At 40.1% G+C, this 17,798-nt stretch overlaps 1 protein-coding gene across 2 annotated transcripts; it reads left to right on the forward strand.

Annotated features, from left to right (window-relative positions):
• Positions 1-2,667: 2,667 nt before the first annotated feature.
• Positions 2,668-17,151, forward strand: GTF3C5 (general transcription factor IIIC subunit 5). Of its 2 annotated transcripts, none has more exons than XM_075185324.1 (11): positions 2,668-2,845; positions 5,883-6,108; positions 7,530-7,728; positions 11,245-11,440; positions 12,814-12,918; positions 13,117-13,231; positions 13,525-13,605; positions 13,784-13,881; positions 14,101-14,183; positions 15,725-15,867; positions 16,523-17,151. In XM_075185324.1, the coding sequence occupies exons 1-11, from the start codon at positions 2,690-2,692 to the stop codon at positions 16,675-16,677; spliced, it is 1,557 nt and encodes a 518-aa protein (XP_075041425.1). In that variant the 5' UTR covers positions 2,668-2,689; the 3' UTR covers positions 16,678-17,151. The 2 variants fall into 2 exon arrangements, with proteins under 2 accessions (XP_075041425.1, XP_075041426.1); XM_075185325.1 differs by having other exon boundaries at positions 2,695-2,766.
• The last annotated feature ends 647 nt before the right edge of the window (positions 17,152-17,798 follow it).

Consider the following 17,798-nt stretch of genomic DNA (forward strand, 5'->3'; position numbering starts at 1 on the left):
TGATGTGAGTGAGTTCTCTGTACAGCGCTGCGGAATTAGTGGCGCTATATAAATAGATGGTAATGATAGTTTTAGGTTTTCCTGAATCCTGGTTCCGTGAGGGCGGAGACGAAAGTTTCACAGACAAATATTGTAAAAATATAAATTGCAAATCAGATTCGTTGGCGAATATGCAACGTTTATACCTAAAATTTCTGTGCAGTATGGTTAAACGTTGAAAAGATAACAGTGCACAATACATTTTCTCTTATTTTGTCTACAAGATTGGGTATCATAAAATCATAGTGTGTACAGAACATACTGCTTAATTGTTGTGCAACAACGCCGCCTCCTGTCTGTCAGCGGAAATGGACAATAACTGGAGAGAGGCTTCATCAGTAAAATTATTTATGTTTTACTTTCATTTTCTGATGTATATGAACAACAAGAAAAAGAAACTTTAAATGGAGCATTTTACGGCACAAATGCAGTTGAAATAAAGACTTGCAAATATGACAAAATATATATAGGTGACAGGATATTTTGGGTTTTTGTTTCCTTGCTGAAACTGACAAACCCTAAAAGTGAACCTGTTGGCCATTCGTAGGATGACATAATATTCATGGAAATAATAATGACTGGTGTGCTTCAAAGTTTCTAAAGTGACTATTTCTAACCTGAAATATTTAAACAAAAAGATTACTGAAGTAAGGTCTATTTAAAAGTAATTTTATGTAAAAATGACACCCCACTGTCTCCACCCCATGGGTCTCGCAGCAACCTGTATTGTGTATTCGGTTTTAGGGTTGCAGACATTACTATGAAGAAGTGGATCTGAACGTTACTGGTGTGTGGTCATGATGGAATTTCTTTATCTGTGTTTTACGCCAGGCTTCAACAATAGTTTCCTTGATTATGACAAAAGAACATATATTGTAGATACTGTATATGACTGCCGGTTATTTCGAGTCAGAAGCCATGTTTTCCCTCCAGAGGAAGGTATCCTGGTGAGGAGAAAGGCCGGGCAATGGTTCTACTAACCAGTTTGCTTACCATCCGGTAACTAACGCTACAACCAGATCCAGGACCCTAATAGCAAGTCCCTACAATCAAGTACTGCAAGCAAAAATATAGCCGTATCCAATGTACAGATCAGTAGAAAATTAAATGTACCAAAATTTCAAAATGACCCTGGATTTTTGTCCCTCACACTTGGTCCCTCATCCTTAGAGGTCCAGACACATTTGTAAGGAAAAAATTTAAAATCACCTATGGTAGCAACCAGGCTTGGAACTCAGAGCAGTAACTAGAAATTATAGCGTTTGTTGTAAGGTAAACTGACGTCCCATAGTCCTCAACTGCGGCCAAATTAACCTAAAATATTAATTCCCCCCCTACAGCTTCACGACTGAGGCGGTTGCCCCATTCGCACAACCACAGTTATGGCCGTGCTTGGACTGTATAGACGTTCCATAAATCATGGCCTGCAAACATGGCTGCCAGCATTTGAAGATATTTACTTTGGGTCCTTTGTTGCCGGACAGGCCATATAAATAATATATATATATATATATATATATATATCCATCCTCAACACTGAACTTATCTGCCCAATTCAATTAGGATTCAATTAGGATTCGTATCCGCAATTACGCGCGGTTGCACGGGTCCCGGTACCGCAACATTGCGAATCGCGGACCCATTGGGGTGTGTATGGAAATCCGTGATGTTGCGGTACCGTAATGACATTTTACACGCGCAGCCGTGCGTAATCGTGGCCGCGAATCCTAATTAAATATGCCCCAAAGTGTTACCTTCATCCTTATATTGTGTAATGACTCAGCAGAACCCACAAATGTAGATATTTGCAACAAGAAAATTAACATTTTAAACAAATTTCCTCACATCTGCTGTTCCTCAAACCCTGCTGCCTACAACAGCTGCCTCAGTTTGCTGCATGATAGGCAGACTTCTGATCGGGGGGGTTGAATCTGTTGTGTAATTGTGTTCATGTTTGAGGGTATATGAAGCTGCGGGACAGACAACAGCAGGTAAATTAAACATTTTCATTAGACGTGTAAAAAAGGGAAAATAAGAAAGATAGGGATATAGTTCCATAACAGTTCTCTGTAGTGCAGGTTATTATGGCCTATGAAATAACTGTATGTTGAGACAGTATAATTTATTCCCAATAAAAATGCATCAATCCAGGGGATCCTGGAAATCATGTCAACGTCACTAAACATATTTGCCAATGGCAGACCCAATGTCTGCCATCAGCAGGTACAATAAACACAGTAAATCATCCTACTGTTGTGTGTACTGTATATATATATATATATATATATATATATATATATATATATATATATATATATATATATATATATTTGCATATATCTGTATACATATATATATATATATGTATATATATATATATATATATATATATATATATATATATATATATATCTGTTTATATATATATATATGGGCAGAAAAAAAAAATCCATTGAACATTTTCTATAAAATTTACAAACAATATAGTGGTAAAATAAAATATTACATCATATTTTACCTCAGGGTTCGTCTAAATAAGTGCAGTAACAGGTCAGAGTTTGCCCCGGGGGTGAGGAATGTGATTGGTGCCTGGACATTGTAGGAACCTTTCTGCCGCGGAACCTTATGTGTTGTGCTGCACGGCGGTTATATGCTGACGGACCCGCCCGTGAAAGCCATGGAGGGCTCTGGAACCGTCACTCTGCCCCGCAACCAGAAGCTGATGGTGTGCGTGGAGTACCCGGGGCTGGTGCAGAATGTGGGCAAGATGCTGCTGACCCTGGGAGGGGAGGAAGGGGTGTCCAGGGTGAGAGACTGGGAGTATTATACCTGGGGGGACCAGTACTCCCATCAGTAATATATATATATATATATATATATATATATATATATATATATATATATATATAATAATATATACACACCTGCTTACAGAGCCATGTCCACAATGTGATCATTTTTATTTGTAGTATTCTGCCTTTATTTTCTAGTTGCAACACCCTTGGCTGGGCTAGATGGTGATGTAGGTAATGTAATATGACATCTTTCAACTGCTTCAGCCCAAGTTACAGTATTTTTTTTTTGTTGGTTTTGTAAATGAGGGAGTGTGGTGTCATCAAATATCACTGTTAAGATGGGTTATCCTGGGTTACTTCAGAGGTAGGAAACTGCTGGTGCATCATGGTTAGTGGAACTACAAGTCCCAGGATACCTTTGGAGTCCCACAGCAGCTGAAGAGCCTCAGATTGCTTACGTCATCTGTGCACTATTAATGTCAAAGATGAGATCTTAAGCTGGGTACACACTACACAGTTTTCATCCAATAATCGGCTCATTCAGCCGACATACGACCGCTCGTTCAAAAGTCGGGTCAGTGTGTGCAGTGACACGATGGTGGAAAGTCTGCCCAAATGGACGATTGTCGCCTCATCTGGTTGGTCGTACCGTTTGATATTTTCGTTCCAATCTCGTTTCCGCTGTGTAGTGTGTATAAACTTCCAACCGATCCACAACAGTGAGTACGAAATTACAGTCATTGCTCACGACAACATGGCTGTAAAAAGTCACTAAAGGGATGATCGCTCTTCCCTTTATCGTCCTAAACAAGGCTAGTGTGTGTGCAGTCCATGGACCGAGCGATCGGAACATCGGTCGCATGTAAAATCGCTCGGCATAAAAAGTTGGTGGCAATTTCTGTAGTGTGTACCTAGCTTTAGGGCTGCATTGCCACCTACATGATCAACTTTACTAAACTGCTCCCCACCCTAGCCAGAGCCCCTGGGAAAAATGGCTGCGTAGAGCAGCAATCGTGGATTCTTCCAGGATAGGGAGAATTGGGAAATGGCAAATTCTGATCGTTGCTTTAAAATGGCAGATGATATGTGTGAGCAGAAGCTCCAATCAAAAGCTGCAAGCTCTACATTGTGATTGGTCCTCCATCTCAACCACCCCCTTCCCCTATACTCCTGATTTTTAGCTGGAACTGTGAGTACAGCTGCTTGGTGTAGAGTAGGCAGAACTTTGGTTAAATGTACTTGGTTGATGTGTCCAGTTAAGTCTGTATGTCTATCCATTTGAGTGGTGTTTACCAAACTAATTGCTGTTCAGAGAAAATGTGTCTTGGGCGCAGGGAAAGCGGTTGTGTGTATGAGTCCTAAAGGATAAAACTACTCATTTAAGGTGCAAAGAAAGTGATGTTTCTTCTTGCACAATGACTGGGGGTATTATTATGTTATAATTCTCAGTGCAACCTATTGTCTATGTTGTTCGGTACATGTCCCTATAGCAAGCTAATGGGACATTATTCTTGGAAAGTACTTGAAAGTAATATAAGGGCATTTTAATTTGGATACACCAATCCAAGAGCTGAATAATTTTAGCAAGACTTGACTATTTCTTTGAATTTAATTTCCTTTCAGTGTTAGCGTTTTGGAGATTAGGGCGAGTGTTAGAGGGACATCCTTGTTTTTTGCAGTAGAGTTCTGGTTCATTAAATTTTGTTGTGAGCATTACATGTAAAACAATTAGAAACGCATAACAGAGCTAGATAATTGTAAATACAAAAACTACGGCTTGCATTTAAAAAAATCAACCTCCCTATGGTGGAATTCGTATTAATGTACTGGGAATAGTTGTCTTTAAAAACAAATATTTTTTACTCATGTAATCACATATATAATAAATAGACACATATATAGAAAAACAAGTCACAATTTGCTGTATATAAATTGAGACCGGTCTCCGAAAAATATGATTAATGTGCTTGTGAGTCTTATTAAAGTATCCACGGATTAGGATTTCTTATAACGTGGTAAGGTCCTATCTTCAATATAGGCCAATTGCTCCTGCCTCGGTCTTGCAGTAATTAGGCTTACTTTACACAGCTTAGCACAGATGCATTGTAGATGCAGCCGGCAGAGACGTGAAAAGTGTTCGCTCCGTATGAGGTGTATTAATTTTGACGTCAGGTCTCCCAAGTTTAAGCATATAAGGAGTTCTTATTACCGCCTAGTGGCCACCGTAATAAATAGCGTAGAACCGTATAGGGATCCTTTAAGGCGATGTCAGCTCCAGGGTACACAAGATATAAGTAACTATGTCTACTGCTTGCACCTTGCTGTCATCATCACCATTTATTTATATAGTGTCACTGATTACGCAGCACAGAGAAAATCATTCACATCAGTCCCTGCCCCATTGAAGCTTACGGTCTAAATTACCTATCACACACACAGACAGACTAGGGTCAATTTTGATAGCAGTCAATTAACCTACCAGTATGTTTTTGGAGTGTGGGAGGAAACCGGAGCACCCGGAGGAAACCCACACAAACACGGGGAGAACATATAAACTCCACACAGATAAGGCCATGTTCGGGAATATAACTCATGACCCCAGCGCTGTGAGGCAGAAGTGCTAACCACTAAGCCACCGTGTTTTGTTAGGCTGAGCCAAACTTCATCAAAAACTAGAGCTCTAAATTGTAAGAGGTGCACTAAAGCCATATTTTAGGATTCTATTAATTACTGGGTTTTACAGAAGATATTGCCAAATTACACAGTTAATCAAAACCCTAATTTCAGTATTAAAATTAAACTGGAGGGTCTTAACGGATAAAATCTTAACTGTTATTTTAAATCACGGATGACGGATGAGATAACAACTGTGTCCTGCACACTAGATCGCAGAATTTTAATTTGTTTGGTATCTTAACTATTGGGTTGAAATCCATGTCTTGCTAAAAATGTGAATGCTGATTAGAATCTCGGCTGTGGTCTATCGATATTATAATGTTGAAGCTTCACACCGTGTAACTGACTCCTGTTCTCGTGCTTCTCTGGCAGGTCTATGCCGACCCCGCCAAGCGGCTAGAGCTATATTTCAGGCCTAAGGACCCTTACTGCCACCCGCTGTGTGCCAACCGCTTCCCCACTACAACCATGATCCTGCGGGTGAAGAAGAAAACCCGTAAGAAACGACCTGAGGTTGCAGAACCAGGAAGCCAGGACCCAGAAGGAACAGTCAGCATGGAAATCATCGGAGTTGTGGGCACAGTTTATAAATTCCAAGGTCTGATTTAAATATAAGCTTATTACTGTATCGTTCACAAGTGATGTTAATATATGTACTATGTAAATGCCTGTAAGTAATATCTGTATAAACAGTGAGTTATAATATAATCGGTGGGTTCTCATCACTTGGGTATATTTACTAAACTGCGGGTGTGAAAAAGTGGAGATGTTGCCTATAGCAACCAATCAGATTCTAGCTGTCATTTTGTAGAATGTACTAAATAAATGCAAGCTAGAATCTGATTGGTTGCTATAGGCAACATCTCCACTTTTCCAAACCCGCAGTTTAGTAAATCTAGCCCTTAGAGTATTGGTAAGACAGTTGTGTGTATTATAACTATAATGCAACCCTTACTATAAATTATTCCGGATATTAGAAGTCACCTCAACCTACAGCCTTGTGTTATGGTCACATAGCTAATTCTTGATTTCTACTATCTTTTTAACATACGTGTTATTTAATATTTATCTAAATCTGGTTTTGTGGAGGTCTAAGTTATTTTGTGATATTTATGCATATACTGTTATTTTTTTGTGGCGATTTGGTCACTGTGAATCGCTTGTTTACTATGGCTAATTCCTAATTTTATCTTGGAAGAACAAAAACTCTAGAAGATTCAATTAAAACTATGTCAAGTATAACCAACCACAAAAACATAAACTGCAGCGAAGATTCCATGAGTAGCACAATTCCTACTTTAGACAATAAAACACACATCCCCGCACCGCCTACATCCAGGTCACGTGCAGATCTGTTCTGAATAGCCCCAGCAGCAAACCGTATTAGGATGTTAGGTCTCAATTTATGTGGAGGATCAGAGAATTTGTATACATCATACAGTGTATAAGTGATTCACTGCATAGCAGTACTAGCAGAAATGCATTATTGTTTAGAAATGTGAAATTGCAGTATCAAAACAGATGGGTGGGGGGGGGGGGGGAATGGCAAACTTAGAGCCCCCAGTAACGTCCCTAGATATGCCAATTGGGTCCAGCATTCCTAGAGCTTAAGTTTCCCTATTTTCCCAGGACAGTGCCTGCATGAAGTCTGCCATCTACTGGTCGGCTATGAAAATACATGAGCATTGTTAGGAGAGTGGATAGTACTGACAGGAGCGTGCTCAGTGTGCTCTGGAGAAACACTGGGACATTATGAAGTTGCCATTACCTCTGATCACTTGATATAAGGGTCACAACTTCCGCCCACACCACAGCTAGTTGAAATAACACCTAAGGCATTTATGGAACAGTTTTGCAACAGATGTTTATGAAAAATGTCATGTTAATAACTAGAATGTTACTATTAATGTTATACTTTTTCATAACGATCTGGCTTCTCCACTTTAATAAATGTTCAGAAGGTGCCACCACAACACAGTCAGCGTTTCTAATTCAGTGTTTGGTTCTCTCTGTCTCCAGGCTTGGCTGACTTCCAGTACCTGGCTTTTACCTGTGGCCCTGATGGGACTCGGACATCCCTGTATAACAGAGTTTTATTGAAGAAGCCAGAGAAAGAGGAATTCTTCCACCAGGACATCTCCCTTCATATCCCTCCGCCTATTTTCTCTCGATTAGACACCCAAGTGGATTATTATTACCGCCCCAACATCATTCACAGGTATGTGCCAGGTTCTGCTTTATTCATAACAACCTGTCGGATTCCTTCACAGATTAAATAAACAAATTAATTAATTTGTCAGCTATTGACCTATTTGTGTTATTGACCATTCGAGATTAAGAGGAGATCATGAATTCAGTATCACTTGGATTTCATGTACCGCACCGTTGTAGAGCATTTGCCTGGGTATGTAGAAATCCAGTAGGATGCAACATGATTAATGCATCTCTTAATCTGACATGTCTGTACTACTATATAGTCCTGTATACAGAATAACGGACTGCAAATACAGAGGCTGTACACTCGCCTTACTGAAGTTCACAAAGATTTATTTGTCCTTAGAATTTGATGACTTTTCATATTTAGTCATGGGGGCCACCAGTGGAACTGGTGGCTGCCTCCAGCATCTTGGACACTAAGTAAGAAGAAGGTGACTCCTCCTCCTGCAGGAGCGCCTACAGATGTAAATCTGATAGGATGGGGCAGAGTTCTAAATTCCGTCACAGGGCAGAGTTCTAAATTCCGTCACGGTTCAGAGCTGCCGGTCCCTGGACGAACTGCGTCTTCCCATAACTGTTCTGCAGCTGAGGCTGGGATACATCGCCCTCCTCCAGGCCCCCGATGCGCCACCCCATATGAATATAACTGATCAATAGCGCTGCATATTTATATTGATTGGGAGATATGAAGTGAAACATTACGATATACAGAGAACCCTGGTGCAGAGGGAGTGGACACCTTGGTTGTGCACTGATGAAATTCTTACCCCTACCATTAGTTCCGTGATTAGTCTAAGGGCTCAACCTGTGGGTAGTTTTGGTTATTCTCAGCAGGAGGGCGTGACATGTGGCTCTCCCATCTCAGGTCAATCTCCTATCCTGGGGGAACTATTATTGCTTCCCAACAAACTACTTATGCATCTAAGTGCATGGCTGTCAAGACCCCAATCTTGAGTAACTGAGTTTTTCAGATACTGGTGAGGGAACAGGGGAGCTGGCACTGAGATATATTAATTTGCTGTGGCTAACACTAGCTAAAGATGTCAGACAGAACATTCAGAGAACTTTGGCAGTGAGCAACATCTGGCTTTCTGAGTAAACTGTCCTTGAGTAACAAATCACCTCCTTCTAAAACTTTGCAATAGTTTTCCTTCTATGCTTCTAGTATAACACGGTGCTTAAAGTAATATATATTTGCATAGACATTTTTAAATTAAATTCTAATCAAAATATATTTTAATTTTCCGTTAAGCACTAGTTTAACTTGATGAGTGTCACCCTGTGAAAATCAATGTGCCAGTTATTTGGTGTCTCGCTCAATAAAGTTTTATGTTACAAAATGTACTTTTTTTTTAAAAAAAAAAATCTCAAATGAGATTATGGAAACTTGGACGTTGTCTTGTGTCCTTCCTGTTTGTCATGAATCTGTCCAGGTGATTACACCGTGCATCATCTGCCAGGTTACACGATATCTGCTATTAACAAGGCATATCTGCTAGTGCAGCTGAGCCTTTCCCACCATTGATATCACAGAAAAAGATAGACAGGGGCTATACAGCGGGGCACTCAAGGATAAGTGGTTAACAATAAATGAAATATTAAAATATAAATGTTTATTAGTATGTATTAAAATCAATCCCTCCTAGCAAGGTAAAGCTACGCGAAAAAGACAAAGACAGTGAATTAAAAGTTGCAAATCAGCTGCAACAATCGCTCTATGGCCAAAATCTAATAAACCAATAGATCATATAATATGATGTAAACACATAAATCAGTGGGCAAGATAGAGTGTCCTAGCAGAGATACACTTATAGGGACTTAAATTGGAATCATATGTCCCCTTGAGAAAGCTAATTATGCGAAACGCACGTTGGCGTTCGCTCTATGTGCTCTAATCCTATTATGTAGATAGCGCTTCTCCTAATCTAGTCCCCACGGACTTATAAATGACAATTGAGATATTATTACGTGTGGGGTTCTGGTGATACACTAGCGATTAGCGCCTCTGCTTATTTAGGGATCAGTAGGGCTTATAAGATATATTCTTTTTTGATAGACCTTCAGTGTTCTATATAACCTATCATAGGTGCATGGGTCAATTCCCTTTTTATATCAGACCTAGTCTCCTTGCAGTTAATACTGTCTAATATACAAGGAACCACACTGTTACCAGCGTCTATCCCTAGGGGCAGAGTTTTAGTTCATTGGTATAGACTGTTACTATCATTATAAACAGATAGTGAACATGTGTCTACTGCAATGTTCACATTAAGAATCCTTTACATACTAGCATTGTAGTAGATTAGATTTTCAAGTAGGAAACCATATCAGAATAAGTGATCGATGGTTCCATATACTCAATAAAGGAAACTAATTAATACAACATACCTATGATAACTATCCTATAGTACATATAGGGGACATATGATTCCCATTTAAGTCCCTATAAGTGTATCTCTGCTAGGACACTCTATCTTGCCCACTGATTTATGTGTTTACATCATATTATATGATCTATTGGTTTATTAGATTTTGGCCATAGAGCGATTGTTGCAGTTGATTTGCAACTTTTAATTCACTGTCTTTGTCTTTTTAATATTTCGCGTAGCTTTACCTTGCTAGGAGGGATTGATTTTAATACATACTAATAAACATTTATATTTTAATATTTCATTTATTGTTAACCACTTATCCTTGAGTGCCCCGCTGTATAGCCCCTGTCTCTCTTTTTCTGTGATATCAATATGTTTTTGGCTATAGGGTGCATCACTCAGCTATTTTGCTGATTTAGTTATTATACTATAACAATTAATACTAAATACAGGATACTTGGTTAATAGACCTAGTGCGGTTACACCCCTTTTCTGTTTCCTTTCCCACCATTACCTGGCAGTGAGGTAGGAACAGGTTTCCTGTCTGCTGCACACAGGTGTCATGTCCTCGCCTATGCTCTCTCACAAAATGGACTCTGTCCTGCCAAAGCCTTGTCAGTATCTTCTTCAGCTCCCCTTTAATTCTAATATGCTGGGCACGTAGTCAACCTTGGTGTTATTAACCTGGCTCATTTTGGGGTTGTTTAACTTCCTCCAATCACCGCTTGCACAAGGTCGGAGCAGACATTTTGTGGAACCAATGTTCATGGGAAGGCTGGTTATATCTTCACTAGAAAGTATTGTTTCATGTCTCATTAATATCACTAGTTCACAGATTATTGTGCCTCAGTGATGTCTGTAGTATATTCATTAGGGACCAATCTCCTAACCATTGGTACAGACCACAACATGGCTGCTGGTACAGTGTTTAGATAATTGGAAATTTTTATTTTACTGTTATGAAAAAGATTAAGAAAGTAATTGCAGTTAGCTAACGATAGTCTTTTAATTTTGATGTAACAAAAAAAACAAAAACTGTCACTGCATTTGACCAATACAAAAAAAAATTGTCCTTTCTCTACTAAAGAAATGGCCATTATTTGCTATTAATAACTCCTTACCGCATAGTTTCTCTTCTGTCCCAGGGACGGTTACCAGCCGCCACATCTGTCCAGCGAGAACCTGATAGGCTTGAGCAGGGCCCGCAGGCCGCACAACGCCATCTTTGTTAGCTTTGAAGATGAAGAGGTCCCGAGCGAGCCGCACCCAGCTGCCGCCAAGAACTGGAGGAAGATCTGCAGTAACACTCTGGACGATAAGATCGAGCAGGAGATGAAGCGGGTACACGCAGTGCTATTCACTCTTACATCTAGTGTTTATGTTCTCATTTATATACAGATAAACCAGACCTGTGATGTTGGGGTAGTGATATAGGAAATTAGTTGTACGTGCATAAAGTAATGCATACTCGCATAGATACCTTTAGGTGAAATTATAATCAAATTATAATTTAATTATCCTTTAATCACTACCTCTATATCTGAGGAAGGGAGTGGTTGGAGGAAGGGGAGAACATGAAGTTTAGGGAGGGGTTATGGAAAGATCATGTATGGATTATACATTTACAAGTGTTGGGGATATCTCCTAATAAGTTTCCTTCATTACTGCACTTATGAAAACTTTCTGGGTAGCTTTTTATGTACATTTTTATTAATTATTTTTTTAGACATATAACAAGTATATGTAGACGTAGTTTTGTCACATTATAATACTTACAGTAAGAAAACGAAAAAGAAAAAACCTAACAAATGATTGGGCAGCGCGGTGGCTCAGTGGTTAGCACTTCTGACTCAGCACTGGGGTCATAAGTTCAATTTCCGACCATGGCCTTATCTGTGTGAAGTTTGTATGTTCTCCCCGTGTTTGCGTGGGTTTCCTCCGGGTGCTCCGGTTTCCTCCCACAATCTAAAAATATACTGGTAGGTTAATTGGCTGCTATCAAATTGACCCTGGTCTCTGTCTGTCTGTGTGTGTTAGGGAATTTAGACTGTAAGCTCCAATAGGGCAGGGACTGATGTGAGTGAGTTCTCTGTACAGCGCTGTGGAATTAGTGGCACTATATAAATAAATGATGTTGATGATAAATGATGATGATAGGAGATAAGCGTAGATGGAATGCAGTGTAACGGACAAAAGAAGTACATAGAAAGTAGAACCGTAGTCTTGGACAGGAGAGTAGGATAAGGGTCATTGGTTAAGTAAAAGCAGAGAGAGAGATTGGTGTGGGGTGTTCCAGAAGAGCATCGACGGGTACGCGGTATATTACTGGAGCACATTGTGAGCTTATCCCCCTGTTATATCATATACATAAAGCATTATGGTTTGGGGCTCTGGTATGTGTGTCAGTTTAGCCTTCCTGTCCGAACTTACAGGGGATTTTGTAATATGACCATGTTGGATGTAATACAATAACTGAGCATAAGAGAGAGTGGAAACCTTTAGCAGCAGTTACTGCATATCACTTCATTACTCATGTTCTCTGCTCTGCTGCACTCTAATCTAAGCATATTGTTCTAATCTGTGTCTCCCCCTATGCTTACTCCTCTAAATCCCACCCCTCTCTATACTGAGGATGTTTCAATGCACTTACAATGTTGTGTTACAAAGTCCAGTCATTCAAAGTATAGAATTTTGACATAAACATCTTTCTTCAGCTTTTCAGCATCCGTCCCATTTGGTCCCGGAGTGCGATTAAAGCCAATGTCAGCCTCCACCCGGACAAGCTCAAGTTGCTGCTGCCCTATGTAGCTTATTACATGGTGAGTATTGGTAGCACATACCGGTTATCTTGGCAAAATAATATTCCTGCATAACTTCCACTAACACTTATCTTATATTGGTAGCGATAACACTTTATCTAAAAAGTCCTGAAGTTATCAATTTTCAATAATTTATTTCTGCATCTTCTGCCAACATAACTATACCTAGTTCTTATCCTACATCTGTCCTCCATGTAGCTGACGGGGCCATGGAGGAGCCTATGGGTGCGGTTTGGCTACGACCCCAGGAAAAACCCAGAAGCTAAAATCTACCAACTGCTTGATTTTCGGATACGCTGTGGGATGAAATATGGTAAATAGTGAAACGTGAGCTCGGGAGGGGCCAGACGTTTGGATGCAGGCGATGAAAGCTCTTCTTGCTTCCTTGTAGTACCCGTAGCTCTGAATCAGAGTCTTATAGGCTTGTGCAGTGCGCATGCGGAACACGTCATTTGAGGGGACTGACCAATCCCAGCAGCCCTTTAATGGCATTGGGTTCTGTTAGTTGCAGAGGGATGCTGGGATTGATTGACATGACGGTATAGCCACCCCACTCACTTGCATTGCAAGAGATCACTTGATCATGTGTATTTCATTCTTGAACAGGGTATACACCGAATGAGATGCCTGTGAAAGCCAAGCGCAGCACGTACAACTACAGCCTGCCCATCACGCTGAAGAAACCAAGTCAGTTGCTTAATTTCTTATTTTTTTTTACAATTGTTAGCTATTCAGATGCATCACAGCTTTTTTTGTGTGCTTTTTGTTTTTAGCTTTGGAACTTGCTGCATACTCATCTGTAAATCGTCTTGTTCTGGGTTCTTGTTTTATTTAGTTTAACGAATGCATGTATCTGCACTTTCAGCCCCTCAGGCAGTCAGCATGCAGGACCTGACTCAGGGACTGGGATCTTCCAGCTCCAAAGAAAGTAAAAAGCCTCCTCCCAACAAATACAAACTGAAGGTGAGCGCATTTCGCTTCGGGTGACATTACGCGTTTTGAGTCTTCCGTTCTGGAATGTGCAACTGACCAGCATAGCAAAGCCGCTTCATAAAAGCTTTATGCTTATGATGTGAATGAGTTCTTTGTGCAGCGCTCCGGAATTAGTGGCGCTAAATAAACTGATGATGATGGTTGCTTTATCTATGTTAAACGGCTTCCTGATATCTGTCCTCTTCGCAGGATTCCGTTTACATCTTCCGGGAGGAGAACTTGCCTCCCTACCGTCAGATGTTTTATCAGCTGTGCGATTTACACGTTGACAGGTACGTACCGCTGATGGAAATAGTTATACGGTTTTTATTTTATTTTTATTGAAGCTGACTGCTGGATTTGGCTGTGTGAACACTTTATATTTTTTGAGGACACATAATGTAGATCAGCTTCTGCCGCAGGTCTGTGCTGAGATTATGGTTCGCTCTATCCTATAGGTGCAGTGTTAGTATTGCCCGTATTGCGCTCTCCCTATTTACTTCTAACCCACCCATTTTATTTGGAACTCCACCTACTAATGGATGCCCTTCTTTTCAACTCTACATTATTTATTTATAAGGGTCACTGAACCTAAAATACAAGTTGACTTGAATAAAAGAGCTACTTATAACGTTTAGAAAGACGTATAAAAATGTCAGGATGCTATGAGCATGGTAAATATCTTAGATAAGGTTGTCATCATTGGGGGGTATTCTCATACACACAGCAGACTTCCTGTCATTAATCTCATGAGAAATTCCCTGTGCCCAGATTATCTGCGTAAGGAAACGGATGAGAACAGTAGCCTCCATTCTGCTACATAGATAATGTAGATTACAATTCACACATCTGTTCTTTTACGGTATGTGTGTGTGAGTGTGTATGTGTGTGTGTATATATGTATGTATGTATATATATATATATATATATGTGTGTGTATGTATATATATATATATATATATATATATATATATATATATATATATATAATCTTATATATGCTCCCAACCTCTGTAATGTACTTCCACAGCTAGTTAGACTATTCACTAGTCTTAAATCCTTGAAGTGTGCACTTAAAATTCAACTTTTCATGTAAGCCTACCCATATGACGCCACATATCTCACCTCTGCCCACCACTAAGCTTAACCCACTGTGCATTTCTCATTGCCTCTAGAATGTAAGCTTTCATGAGCAGGACCTTCTCTCCTAGTGTTTTCAGCACTGCGGCTCAGTGGTTAGGACGTCTGTCTCACAGCACTAGGGTCAGTTATTACTAGGGTCAGTTATTGGTTAGATTCCCGACCATAGCCTTATCTGTGCGGAGTTTGTATGTTCTCCCCGTGTTTGCGTTGGTTTCCTCCGGGTGCTCCGGTTTCCTCCCACACTCCAAAAAAATACTAGTAGGTTAATTGGCTGCTATTATAATTGACCCGTGTGTGTGTGTGTGTGTGTGTGTGTGTGTGTGTGTAGGAAATTTAGACCGTAAGCCCCAATGTGGCAGGGACTGATGTGAGTTCTCTGTACAGCGCTGCGGAATTAGTGGCGCTATATAAATAAAAAGATGATGATGATGAATTATGTAGTTTTGTTGTTTTTGTACTTATTTCATTTTGTCACTTTTATACTTATTTTGTCTTCTTGTTGTATGTTATAAACCAATATGTACCGCACTGTATAACCCTTGTGTCATATAAATAAAAGATAATAAATGAGTGTATGTATAATTTATTTTGCTATATAAGGACATTAATCTCTTCCTGTCCATACTTGAGCAGTAAATATATACAGGATGGTTTATGGTTATGAGATGGTGTTATGAATATTCTGCTGTAGTTTGCAGGAAGTCATTAAGCGGAATGACGGCGGAGAGTCGGAATGTACGGAACGGGATGGATGGTGTCTTCCAAAAACCAGCGACCAACTCAGAGACTCCATGTCCCTCATGATCAAGCAGGTCATCCGCTCCAAGAGGCCAGGTGAGAAGGGACTCCGCACATCTTCGCCTAGGAGAGCAAGACACAGAATACGCGGCTTCATCTGTGTTTAAGAGAAGGACATGTGCTGACACACATAGTGTAGATAACGGGAAAGGAGGGACGGCCTCTCTTGTGCTATTTCATTATCCTTCGTGGATTTAGTAACTGAGGTTTTAGACAAGTGCTACGAAGCAGTTATATATAGAAGTCATGTTAAATCTATCCATGATTTGCTTTAGAGGGTGGTGCTTCTCTCTCTTGCATCACTAGAAATATGAGCTTGTGAGCTCCATTACTACATCTTTATCGTTAAAGAAATGTTCTGTGCGGACACAAGATGGGTGCATACTCCAAATTAGGGGCAGTGATATCACAGCAAAGTTTTATTTTATGCTTTACAATTTTACCTTGTTGTCCTGTGCCAAATGCACAGTTTTCAACCAGTTATTGATAACTATAAACATTTTACTCTGTCTTATTGTGAGATTTTGGCTCAGCCTCCAGGATCTGGAGTCTTATGAGCACTTCTGGTTGGACCAACATTCCCGCCAAAGACAACAACATTAACTTAAGGTTTTACTTTTGCAACAGCGTACAGAACACTGTCCTATGTTCACACCTCTCTTGCTTTGTGTTTTCCATCATATCGCCTTAGCCCTGTTCTCCGGCCCCTCCACCTCTGCTGACAGCAAGGAGCAGCTCACTTACGAGTCCGGGGATGAGGAAGAAGACGAAGAGGAGGAAGAAGAGTTTCACCCCTCGGAAGGCAGCGAGAATGAGATGGAGACGGAGCTTCTGGACTATGTTTGAGGTGACTCGACGCACACTGATCCTTGTGATCTCTCTCTTAGCGTTGTGCCCCGGAGAGAAGCCGTGATTCTGAGAGTGAGTTCCAGACTGAGTGAATGAACTGTGTGAGCACACAATCACTGACGTCCCCACAGTGGAATTAACATTAGTTTTCTGCTCTAAATGTTAACTGTTAAACAGACCATTAAACGTCTCTCTGACTGAAGAGGACAAGATTAAAGGATTTTTTTAATAACCTATGACAGAACCACAACGTGCTGTAACTGTTAGCAACGTATCGACTTTTATCAGTCTACTACAAGTTATTCTGATGAAAACGATTATATCATAGGCTGTCTTCTTGTACGTTGTAGCGTACCTAAAGCCTCTCTCTATGCTGATTAGATATATATATATTTTTATACATTTTGTACTTTAAAAAAAGAAATGCAGTTCTGGTAGAATTATTTGTGTAATAAATCTTGCTTTAAATTATTACCGTTGAAAAGTCTTACATAGGTTTCGTTTATTTTACCCCTTTAGATGCTGATCCTACATTCTCGTAAAAAAAAGATTTTTAGGAATTACCGAGCGTCAAACCGTTGAATTCATTTTATTTACGCATGTTAAGGCTGTAGCTTATTAAACAAGATTCATATATTTCTCCTATATAGTAGAAATCATCATTTATATAGCGCCACTAATTCCGCAGCGCTGTACAGAGAACTCACTCACATCAGTCCCTGCCCCATTGGAGCTTACAGTCTAAATTCTGTAATATAGACACACACACACACACAGACAGACAGAGAGGGAGACAGACAGAGACTAGGGTCAATTTTGATAGCAGCCAATTAACCTACCAGTATGTTTTTTGTGTGGGAGAAAACCGGAGTACCCGGAGGAAACCTACGCAAACACGGGGAGAAAATATAAACTCCACACAGATAAGGCCATGGTCGGGAATCAAACTCATGACCCCAGTGCTGTGAGGCAGAAGTGCTAACCACTAGGCCACTGTACATCGGTGCCCATGTATTTTCTACCTACAAACCCAAAGTCACCTTTTCCTGTACACGACCCTACACCAGGGGCTCCGTTACTTCTATGTGAATCTTCCTTCTTATTTTATCAGTCCACAT

The sequence above is a fragment of the Mixophyes fleayi genome, chromosome 9 (genome assembly GCF_038048845.1).
Source record: "Mixophyes fleayi isolate aMixFle1 chromosome 9, aMixFle1.hap1, whole genome shotgun sequence".
In the NCBI taxonomy this organism is placed as follows: Eukaryota; Metazoa; Chordata; class Amphibia; order Anura; family Limnodynastidae; genus Mixophyes; species Mixophyes fleayi.

Bases quoted from the DNA above. Each gene is read 5' to 3' on its own strand.
- GTF3C5 (XM_075185324.1), top strand. From the start codon at position 2,690: ATGCTGACGGACCCGCCCGTGAAAGCCATGGAGGGCTCTGGAACCGTC. The intron at 7,729-11,244 runs GTATGTGCCAGG...CTTCTGTCCCAG, and splicing joins CGCCCCAACATCATTCACAG to GGACGGTTACCAGCCGCCAC. The intron at 15,868-16,522 runs GTGAGAAGGGAC...ATATCGCCTTAG, and splicing joins CATCCGCTCCAAGAGGCCAG to CCCTGTTCTCCGGCCCCTCC.